Genomic DNA, 12,063 nt, shown 5'->3' with positions numbered 1-12,063 from the left:
GATAAGGAGAATAAGGCTGACAGAAAGAGCTCAAGTCTGACCCTGTGCTTGTTCCTCGTAGCTTACAATGGAGCTTAGTGGGTGGGAGAGTGTATTTACAGAATAGCTGTCAAAATCCCTGTGTGTAAGCAAGCTGCAAAAAAGTCTGTATAGTCATTACTGGAGGCTTTAAATCCGCAATGATTGAAGGACTCGCTTCCAGTTCATTCTTGTCTCTGCTTCTTTGCATGAGATGTAAACAGAAGGGTAAATCAGAAAGCTGCATTTGTAAACATGACTTAAAGACATACTGGAACAGAACTGTGTAGTGTTCTTTTTTTTTTTTTCTTGAGCTAATGGCCCAGTGAGGTGTGCAGTGTAGGAACACCGCACCACAGTACATCGCTTCTAGGGCAGAGCAGAGGCTAAACTTGGGAACAATCAGTTTGCAATCAGACTGATTATAAAGGGACAGGAAGGCGGACAAGGTAAAAGCAAAAGGATGTGGCATAGAGTTGCAGAGAAAAATGTGCAGGAACTCTTGAACTAAAAATGTTCCTTTTAACAGTGAGTTATCAGGAACATTCAGGAGAGCTGTTAAGGGAGGCTTTACAGTTTTGTAAAACTGTTTCGTTTTTTTTCCGGCCCCACTTCTACTCAGAGTGCATTTACTTAGAAATGGCTAAGTTTAACTGAACTGTACCATTTTATCTGCAATGCTGAGAGATATTCAAGGTATAGCTGAGATGCCTCTAAAACTCATACAAAGACTTGGATTTTTATGTGCGCCTTGCTATGACTGAAGTAAAATGGAACAGGAACTTTCCAGGGACTTTTCCTTTTCTAATCCAATCTATCTGACTTTGTAAATTTGTTTCAAAATGGAGAATAGTGTGAGCTGGTTTGGTGCTGTCTTTCTGTCATGGTTCTGGAGTCCTCTTCTCATTGTGGCATTTGTTAGAGCACTGTTCCAGATTGGGATCTGCTGGGTGAAGGTTTAGAAGTTGGGCTTCAGTGAAGGAGTAGAGCAAAAAGCCTTGATAGCAACAAGATGTTTGCATCCATCAGTTTGAAAGCTCCTGATGTAACTTCCAACCAACTTCCAACCCACCAACCAAAGATGGCTAAATATGTCTTCTGTAGCTTTTCATCTAAAACAGTCACATGCCAATTTTAGAAACAGAAACTAGTTTAGTGACTTATTTGTAACTGTCCTGATGTTTCTTGCTGGGACGTGCTGTGATTTCTGCCTTCCTATCTCTCCTTTGCAGTGTCTCCTATTAAAAGAACCTTGCAACTTGACAAGAGAAATTGGCTTTTCCACAAACTTTGTGAAAGTCTTCAGGGAAGGATTTAACTAATCACTGTTTCTATTGCATGAACTATAATTAAAATCTTGATACAAACAACTCCTGTAATTATATATATATTTTTAAAACCCTGTTTTAAACGGGGAAACTGCAGCCTTGTGGCAACAGACACCTTGGGTTCTCCATTCTTGTGATAAGAGCATCGTATTCCTATTAACATTAATAGTGATGCAATAAAATGCATGAGGCAATGTCAGCATTGTAAGGGAGAGTGGAGTTGAAGTCTAAACCAATGTCAGGTGTGGTTGCAGAACTGCAGAAAGGTGTGAGGCAGGACTGAAGGCAGGAGCAGCTTTTTGGGATGGCAGGAACACGTGGAGCAATTGTTTGGTCGTTAAAGAGTGCTAGTCTGTAAAAGTCACTGAACTGCCTCTGGACTGAGCTGACGCACTTCTCCTTCTGCTTAAGCATGACTTAAGGGTAGATTCGTGTTTGCAGAGACTACAGAATGCTCAGTTTTGAATAAGCTCATTTGGGTAATTGAAAAACATCATTGAGGCAATGCGAAGCAAAGATTTTCCGGTGCAGGATTTAACCGTCGGCTTTGCTATCAGGATTTACTCTCTCAAGGTAGCAGCTTGATTTTTCAGTAGTATGAACTTCTAAACAGAAAACATTGCCTGTTCTGCTGCTTGGAAACTTTAAATTCGCATACTTTAAAAAAAAAAACAACAACAACAAAAAAAACTTAGTTTTGAAACCCTTGGCCATGCCCTCCACCATTTGACTCTCACTTCTGTAAACAGTTCACCAGCAAAAATCCTAATAATAGCATTAACATTTGATGCTGCTCTGACCACCACTTTTTCTCCTTTTTGTCGTGCACACAAATAGAGTCACTTTTTTATTTAATGTAAGTACCTTGTTTCAAAGGATCACAGAGATGTTAGGAGTAGTAGTAAGAATTCCCCACCAGAATCAACTGCCTGGCTTTAGTAAAAAGCAGCAAAGTGCCATATTTCATGTTGTTTTTTTTGTTTGTTGGAAGTTGTGTTACATAAACCTCAACAGCTGCAGCAACAGATCTCACTCGTTCTGAAAAGTGAGTCTACAGGTCAGTGGTGTAAAAAAGTAAATTGCTCTGGCAGTTTATTGATCAGAATGCTGTAGCCTTAAAGAACTTGAAAGCGTGAATGCTTTTTCCCTCTCTTCTTATGAGGCATAGTTCATTTTACAGTGCAGGGTGCTTTGCGTGGTGCATTCTGAGCAGTACATTTGGAACTGAAAGATTTGAAGCTGAAGCAACACTACTTGATATTAAGGTGATTTACAGTGTTTTGATACTAATTTTAACAAGAAATAGTTTCTAACTGTTGTGGAAAAAAATACATGGAAAATTTGTTTTTTCGTCAGAAAAATATTCAAGTCTTCATATGAAAGGATAAAACTAATTTCCTAACTGAGTCAAATATATCTCAGAAGCATGGAATGAAGTGTTGCTGAAAATGGCCACTGCTTGGTCAAGCTGGTCTCTGCTAATATCAAAGTGAACTGTGTGCTGTATTGCATCCAATCTGAAGTCAGCACTTTGGGGTGCTGGTGGAAAATGCTTTCCTCTGTGATTCTGAAGTCTGGGGGCCTGCTGCTGTCTTGGAAAGTGGGAACTGCTTTGTGATAGCCTAGATGGTGTGTGTGGGAACTGCTGAAACATGGCCTGAACATCTGATCACCTGAGGAACAATGAGTCAAGCACAGAGCACAGGTGTAGGCAATTCCCCTGTGCTGCCAGAAGGGGTGGAGCCTGGCTGCACCTCTCCTAGACCCATTTAAGAGCTGACTACCAGTGGGGAAGGGTCTCTTCTGGAGATCCTCTCTGCTGGAGTTTCATAAGTGAGCCCAGGATGTGGGTAAGCATCCTATCTTTTCTGCTTTGGTGTAATAACTACGTAGCCAAGCTCTCTGGTATACCTCATAACTATAACAGCTGTACATCCATTGATTGTACACGGTGTCACCTGGGAAGGGCATTCTCCATCACCTGTTGTGTCATATAGTTGCATGGCATTAATTATCTTTGGGAAGAAGAGGGTGTGTGATTTGACTTAACACGGCAGACCTTAGAGCCCATCTTTCTTACCAGGAGTCTTTCTATTTTCTTTTGCAACTTAATGACTTGTAATTTCCATACATTTGTATTTCATGACTTACATGTGTGATGAACTTTCTGTGCAATATACTGCATTTTTCCTAAATTTTTGTTTCTAGTCAGACTAATGCTACTAATACTCATTTTTTAACATCTGTGCTGCCAGCAAACTAAGTATTCTAGTTTGTTTTCAGTACGTTACATGGCATAATTCAAGTATATAACATAGTAAAATGTATTGCTCTCTGAGCTGGTTTATAAGGAAGCCTGCCACTTAGTTGTATTTTTGATGCTCCTTTTTGTTACGAACTTCTACTACAACTTTGTCAATTACAGCAGCTGTATGTCAATAAATATAATAAAAGTTTATTTCCTATATTGATGAATGGTATGCTGTTTCATTACTGTCATCATGGTGTATCTGTTTCTTTCATATGCGCTTGGAACTCTATTGCACAAATCGAATAAACTGGAATGCTGGAGGATGTGATGGGTAAGCAAATGGATTTTTGGCTGGATGCTTTTATTTTATATAACATAAATTATGCACGCTGCTTAGTTTTGAGGCAGGATGCATCTGAAAGATTTCCCCATAGAGAACCAAGTTTTGCTCCCCGCACGACTACTTTGTGGTATAACCATTACAAGGTAGTCTGTATTTATGAAACTTGATGTTATGTACATTTCTCATATAATCTGCATTCATCCAGAGGCTTTGTGTTGGTAGAACCACTTCATACTGCACAGGATCTATTATGCTATGTCACTTCAATAGAGCAGCAGAGGGGAAAATTATTATGCGTTTATTTGACCAGCTTTACTTTCAGGTGCTTTTAAGTGGTCCATATTTGTTTCACATAGTTAATACTGGTTTTCCTGCTATGGATGGAAAAGGAATGTTGGCTATCACTAAAGTGTGTGTCTTGCGTTTAACATCGGTGCAATAAAGTCTATTAAGTTCATGTAAACATTGAAGCTGTTCAGATTTTATAGCTGTGCCAAGGGATGTTCAGTTACCCCTGAAATTCGCTGAATGGCATTTTGTTGTTGTTTTTTAATAGTGCTGATTGTGTATGGCACTTCCTGAAAGCACAGAGTTCCACCTGAAAAGATTTGCCAAGGGAAACCATATCTTCAAAGTCACACTTCTTTTAATAGGAATTGTCTAAACGTGATTACTGAACTCAATGTGGGAAGGCAGTTGATGTATTCCTAGCTAATGTATTTTCATGTGGAATTGGGCATCAGTTGTACAACACTTATTGCAACAAATTTCTTAAGACCAAAAGTTCATAGTTGTGCTTTTTTCACCAGTTTGACCTCTGTCCTTTTTTTCCACTTTCTTCAAGTACTTGCAGAGAAGGAGAGTTCAGCATTTCATCCATGCTTAAGGAAAATACGCAGTGCTTAATAGTTCCCCCCAAAGGTGGCTTCACCAAGGAAGCAAGGGAATGAAGGAACAAGCTGAGCTGACCCCTCAGCGTGCTGATTCCTAAAAAGGAGAAATGCTGGTAGTTTAGTTTGAAACTTATGTTACTGATGCTCTTATTTGTGGATACATGGAACATTATTCCTGAGCAATTTTGCTGAAGTAGTTAACATGCAACTTGACAACTTTTTGTGAATACATTAGGGTAGTTTCTCATGTTCTTTTTAAAAAAGAACACATAAAAAGCAAGCACTGCAAGGATATCTCCTGGGTCATCTGAAAGATGTTGTGTGTCAGAGTAGTTAACGGTGCATATATATAAGGACAAAACTGTCTCTTCGTAATGTTTACTGAATCTTTTTTTCATGTATTGAAACTGATTTCTGCTGTAAAATGTGCTTGTAGTTCCACTCCAGATTAACTATCTATATAATTTAGCCTATCTTTTTGTTTTTGTTGCTAGTTGAAGAAATGGCAAACTGAGTAGTGGAAGAATCTAATCTGGCTGCTCTCTGAATACATTATTTGTATGCTGCTCATAGTATTTTATATAAAATAAACCAAACCAAGCAGTGGAAAAATAAGAGGTTATGCAGGTTATGTGAACAATCAATTTTTTCTGCAGCAGTAGTCAATAAACCATTACACTATAAAGTACGTTGTCTCGTGAAGACAGCCAAGAAAAGATGTTTAACTTCTTTGTATGCCTATGTCACTGATTTTTAGTAGCACTGTACGAATGTAATTGGACCAGACACATGGTATCTATGTATATAAAGTAACGGAACATAAGGCTTGTTGAGAACAAAACAGTCAGCTACTTGTAACAGTGCTTTTCTGAAAGCCTCGTCTGTACGTATTTGCTCCATATTCTTATGAGTCTGAGTTGGTAGCAAAACTCTTGTGAAGTGGAGAAAGGAAATGAGAGTAGAAGGGAACCCCAAAAACATATCCTTGGTACTTGTGAAAAGTGCCAAGCAGGAGAAAATTCACTGTGAAACTTGTACTGGATGAAATAATTCCTTGTTTTGCTTCATTTTACTGTTCACTTGAGGCTTTGCTTTCACGTGTTTCAGTTCTGGAGTTTTGATGCTGTTGTCAGGCTCTAAGAAAATGTTATCAGTTGTAAAAGAGTCTTATTTAAGTTTATTGATCTCTTTGGTTAGAAATTTAATCTTAAAAAATGTCCTACCAAGAAGAGTTTAATTCCTCTTTAAAACTATTATTATTATTTAAAATTGTAAGCTATATAAAATCATGGATATATCTAGTAGTGATGTTTTGCTTATTTTCATGAACTCATTTATTTTTGCTTCTGCCCATGGTTTAAATTAAAGAAAAAACACCTTTTCAACTTACCTGGCATATATCATTCTCAAATAAGAGTTGTTCTCCACCAATACTGTACACGAAGATACTAAAAGCTCATATAACCCCCCCTTTTTTTTTAATTGTAGTAATGTAAGATCTGTTTGAAGTTTTCAGTAGAGCTGTGAATACTTCTGTTCTATAATTTGGCTTAACTTGAATTTAATGTGAATTTCTCTTTGTTCCAGTCTGTGAAAACATACTATCTAGATTTTCAGTTCTTTCATGTATGCTCTTTGGAGTGATTTTAAGTGATCTATTTCTATAGAAATTGTAGCTAGAAGTAAAGTGTCATTTAAAAAAAAAAAAAAAAAAAAAGGGACAGGGACCTTAGAAGCATTTTTAAGCCTGATTCCCCTCTTTGGGCTGTTCAGAGCTTGAGATAAAAGAAAAGAAGTTGCAGTGTATTTACAGTAAAAAGAATACACAAGTTCAGTAAAATGTGTTTTTAAATTTGTTTTGTTGTTAGAAAAAATGTGTAAGGATAATAGCAAAGTGTCACCAGTAGAAGGTTTTCAAGTCCTTGCCATCTTCTTACACAGGTGAAATATAAAATGCCCTTTAAGGACTTAAGTCTCATCAAAGGCTGCTTACTGTTTGCGGTGTTTTCTCCACAAGCTGCAGAAAGAATTCCTGTGATGAAGTTTGTACTCCTTGTATTCCAGTGCATCTTTGCCATAAAGAAGCAAATAAAACATAGGTGTATCTTAAACTGCTTAAGCATAGCTGCAGACTCTCGTGTTGATGTCTGAAGGCTGTACCTCTGTGTGTTAGCACTGGCAGACGTGAGTATGTATTTCTATGCAGGATGCCTGGAAATTTATGCTGCCCAAGAAACTTACGCTGTTTCAAGGCCATCTCAAATTCTTATGATGGTTTGTTGTAAATGTTTTTGAGGGGGTCAGGAACTTCATCTGGCAAGGATTTTTCAAGAGTCTGTACCGATTCTTTTTATTGCTGTTCCTTTTAAATCTTTCAGACTTTTATTGCAACCAGAACATCTTTGTACTGGGGATTGGTTTGGAGAATCATGTTTACTCATTCTTCTAACATCTTGTGGTCACTTTTTTTTTTTGTGCTGCAAGCCTAAAACAAATGTTTACAGCTGTTGTGTGTTTTCAAGATAGTATTGAAAGAGCAGTCATCTTCAGATTCAAGGCTTTTGCTTTATTTCATCTCTTTATTTTGTTTGTGCTTCTCAGGACATATGGTGTGTATACTGCAAGGGCTTTAAAGTAATTTTTTCATGTTCCTTGCTCTTCAAAGCTTCTAATACAAACTGTGTCAGTTTCCTCAATATCTTGTACTCTGCTATGCAATGGCAGCCTGTGCTAACTCACTTTATGAAGTCTGTCGTTCACAGCCAGGAGTCTGTCTTTTGTCAAAACTCTTGGCTGAAAGTCTTCTCTTGGCCTTCAGAAGTTGGTCTCCCTAAGCATCACATAACACTGAAAGAGACAAAGTTATGTGCTTTCTAACCTTACGTTTGTAGGCTTCTCTTCTCTGTGCCAAACTTTCTTTGGCTGGATTTTCTTTGTCACCCTCGAGACTGCTTTGCTAATTCTTTGGAATAAATTTTCCTCTCGTTACTGGCAAACTGTGGGTTTGTAGCATCAACTTTTGGTTGAAGTTCTCTGTCCTGTTTTAATGTGGGGTTAGAATTGACTTTCAGGTCCCCTCTTGGCTCCTAGCGTTAATCCCTTTCAGGAAATCATCATGGAGCAATAGCTGCTGGAGTCTAACAGAGATCTTACAATAGGGAAAACATACTAGAAGTCAACAACTACAAAAGTGAGCTTAAATTGTAATTTGAAGGCACTGCATAAACATAATAACACATTGTCTCTGAGTAACGTGGAGGGAATAAAACATGCTGAGGTGCTGGTATGATACCTGGAATTAGATATAGCCATAGAGCCTACTGACAATATGCCATTGTATTCTTCTAAAATTTATTAACCAAGTTGCATTTAAAAGAACTTAAAATGTGTAATTCTGGCTTTTTGTAGCTGTTTAAGCTGTGTGGGAGTCAGTTTTACAAAAAAACACATGATTATATATAGTAAAAGATGGGTTTTGTATTGCCATTATGCATCGGTCTTTTGTGTTATTTTTCAAAGCAAGTAGGAGCGGGCAGAGGTTTGCTTTTGATGCAATGGAACATTTAAAATTCTAGTGTTCTGATAAAGGGTATGCATTATTGAACAACTTTAGCATGGAGGTTTTTGTTTTCACTATAAAGTTACATTAGGATATTTTTTATCATGCTGTTAGAGATGAAAGTATTAATATCGTAAATAGTCCTCTTTGTCTGATGTTTCTGAATATGCAATACTGTCTTGCATGCTGTGCTCCTGAACTTCAGGAGGAACCAAGAACTGGCTGTGGGCTCTCTGTCAGGAGGGCAGCACTTTGTCTCTCTATGTGGGAACAGCATCTTTCTCAGGCGTAAGTTGTGCTCGCACTGTTGCCAGCAGTCAGGATAACAGGATAACTTTTTAGGATAACTTTCTCTATTTCTCTTGTTTTTCTAGTTGATGATGTTGTTCCTTTGTATTGTAGTAGAGGGGCTTGACTGGTCCATAGCAATGCCTGAAATACAGCCTGTCTTAGATGTGTTAGGTCTATGCAAACATGCACTCTTTGCTGTGCAATTCATTTAATTATCAATAAATAGTATTTTCAGGAGTGCGCTTTCAACAACTTCAGGGGAAAAAAAGTCAGTTAAAGTTTCTTGTGATTAAAAACAAACCTTAAAACTGCATTTAGCTCAAATGTTTTTTCAGAGCTGGGCCTGAAGTACTTATTGTGCTTGAAACCAACAAATGCATTGCAGAACTGTAGTAATAACACACTGTTAACAGCTCCTTAATTCTTGTTTTTATCTGCAACAACTCATTGTGCATGGAGAAAGAGTCCTTTCTGTATATCCTGCAGTGAGGAACCTTTGACTTCTGAAGTGTCAACACAAAACATTTTTACCTTCAAGACAAGCAAACTTGTGTGCACGTATCTAACTGTTATATCTTTGTATTTGTGGTAAATATAAGCATATATACACACAGAATCATCTAAGCATGCATATTGAGAATGGAAGGTACAAATTCTGTAGCTGCTGTTGACCTTGCATGGCTGGTGCAGTTGTGCTGGTTTCTCCTACAAAACATACTTGTGACCAACTGAACACGGGTAACAGACCACTGAAAATATCAATATGCTGTTTCCTACATAGCGATGCTAATTCTCTGGTTGTTTTTCTTTTTGTTCTTTCTAGCTGTGCTACAATGGAAGCGTAGAATAAGTAGAAATAATTTTAGTAGGAGAAATTATGTAAAACTTAGTGTAAGTAAAGATTTAATATGAAATGATTTTTTAAGATAATGTTTTCTTAAATAGGATTTTTACAGCTCAGGTTAACATAAGAACATAAGTGGTTCAAATGAAGTTTGCTGGCCTATGTTGATAATACTAAATGTAAGACAATTTAGCTAGCCAAGATCGCAAAGGGAACCTTGTATGGCCTAATATCTTCTGTAGCTTTCAGAGTATTTTGAAGACATAAGTGCATTTTCTTAACATTTAAGTGAATCAATAACATATTTTAGCTTTCCTCTGAAACAGTGTTGTTCAGCTGCTGGCTTGAGATAACCACAGGGCTGAAGAGCTCAGTTGACTGTCTGATGAACTGTTCTTAATGAGCATTATGTTTTTTTTTCCCCTCTCATTTTTCTAGGCTGTTCAATTAACCCCTAGACGATGGCTGAATCTGCAGGAGTACCAAAGCAAAAAGCTGATGGCAGACCACGGGGTTACAGTTCAGAGATTCTTTGTGGCTGATTCTGCAGATGACGCCCTGGAGGCTGCTCAGAGGCTAAGTAAGTTGACTGATAATGGGAGTAATCTGCTTCACTAGATAGCAATCTGGAAAATAAATTGCTTTCTAATAAGTCGTACACAATCTTCAAATTGATGTTTATTGAAATGGTTTGATATATTATCCAAACCATAAATATTTATTTTATGATCAGCAGTGCTTAACAGAAATATTTTCTCTGAAGTTTATTTCTTAAGGGTAGGCAATATATAGCATGGAGTCTTTAATTGATACTAAGTCATTTTGCCAATTTAGAATGGAGAATACCCTTGTGAATACATGTTGTATACTTGATAAAACTTAAGAAACTGAAGTAAACAAGCTTGTGGAAGAACAAACATCTGCTCTATTAAAAAGCAAAAGAAGAAAAAAGTTTTGAGCTCTCCATTTTTGAAGATACTCAGAACTGAGTTGGATGCAGTCCGAGCAACTTACTTTAGCAGACCTTGCTTTGAGCCAGATGGGGTGGACAAGATACCAGTGGAACCTTTTAGCATCAGCTATTCTATCATTCTTCAAAGGAATAAAATATGCAAGAGAAAATTACATATGTGCTTGTCCACACATACTATTCCATCTGAGGAAAAGAGAAAAGATGAGTTAATTACCATCACAAAAGGATTTGATAGTGGTCAGAAGAGAAGGTCGTGGTTCAGGAGACAACATCTTCATTTTAGTGTGATTAAGATGAGATTGTGGGTTAGAAAGAAATTTATGTAATACTTGTCATATCCAAAGGAAATGTGTTCAGGTATGTTTTTCACCCATTTCTGGATGTAAAAAAAAGTTCTTTTCTGAAGTTAACAACAGTATTTTCTGTAGTTTTCCACTTTTGATTTAACTTTTGTTAAAATGAATATACCATAATCAACATGCTGGAGGACAAATGTTACTGTAGTCCAATTGTCTAATAACAGGAAGTTTTTTAATGTTCTACTTAATGCACAAGCCACTTAGTTAAATGTATTTCAGTTTTACACACTGGAAAGTAAATGACACAATTTACTGATCTCAGAGATCTCATCAGTCCTCAAGTAGCTGAATAGGACTACCATAATGGCTTGATAAATCTTTATAATGTCATGAAGGTGATACATTTTTCAGTAATCAAAGCCTTCATACGTCAACTAGGATATTTGAAAATATATTTGAAGCAAAAGCATTAAATGGTACTGTTATGGTCATTTGTTAGTGCAAAGTGGAAAAAATGCTGGCACAAAGCAAAGCTCATAAAATTTGAGGGTTTCTTTGTGTGTGGACATCTGAGAAAACCAGAAAATGCCCTATGAAGCTATGGCAGCTTTTTTCCACAAATCTTTTAGTGTTTAAACTTTTCCCTGATTGAGCTCATAAATGGATTAGCCTATCCTATAACTGTAACTATTCTAGATTCCTATAACTATTTGCAGAAATAAATTGCTCCATTAAAGGCAGTAGACCCTTTCTGTTCTATGATGCCAGATCTATTTTAAATAACCTTCTGTAGCTTGGTTGCTTTGCAAATCACTTCAGTCTATTAAAAACACCTGTTGAAATTCAAATAATCAAAAAATTTTTGTTAATCAAACTCAAGTCAACTGCGTGCCTTTTGACTGGGATGGCTTGTTAACACCTTAAAATTACAAGTCAGAAGTAGCTTTCTTCATTTTATAGAATTATATTCAACAATCTACATTACTGTGTATTAAAGAATTGTGGTTTATAGTATGAAAGCTATTACATGTTGAAATGATTGACACACCCCATTGTTCCACTAAATAATTAAACATCCTTGTAATCATTCTGATACTATGCTGTCGTATTTCTAACATGTATTTGAAAACTAAGAATCAAGAACACATTCTGTTTCTTTTGTCATTGTACCAAGATTTTATCAGATTTATCTCCTTTGTGATCCATCAGGCAAACAGTATCTCTATCAGTCAGAATTATCTGCATGATGTGATGTGAGCTGTTG

The 12,063-nt window shown here is 36.9% G+C and overlaps 1 protein-coding gene across 1 annotated transcript in view; it reads left to right on the top strand.

Moving 5' to 3' along the window:
- SUCLG2 (succinate-CoA ligase GDP-forming subunit beta) overlaps positions 1 to 12,063 on the top strand; it is a 101,443-nt gene that overhangs the window by 8,956 nt on the left and 80,424 nt on the right. Inside the window, exon 2 of the mRNA XM_031606058.2 lies at positions 9,966 to 10,107. Coding sequence (XP_031461918.1) covers positions 9,966 to 10,107 — 142 coding nt within the window. The remainder of the gene's footprint in view (positions 1 to 9,965; positions 10,108 to 12,063) is intronic.

The sequence above is a fragment of the Phasianus colchicus genome, chromosome 11 (genome assembly GCF_987193195.1).
Source record: "Phasianus colchicus chromosome 11, bPhaCol1.hap1.1, whole genome shotgun sequence".
Classification (NCBI taxonomy): domain Eukaryota; kingdom Metazoa; phylum Chordata; class Aves; order Galliformes; family Phasianidae; genus Phasianus; species Phasianus colchicus.
The sequence above is the reverse complement of the archived record's forward strand: the minus strand, read 5'-3'. Positions and strand labels throughout refer to the sequence as shown.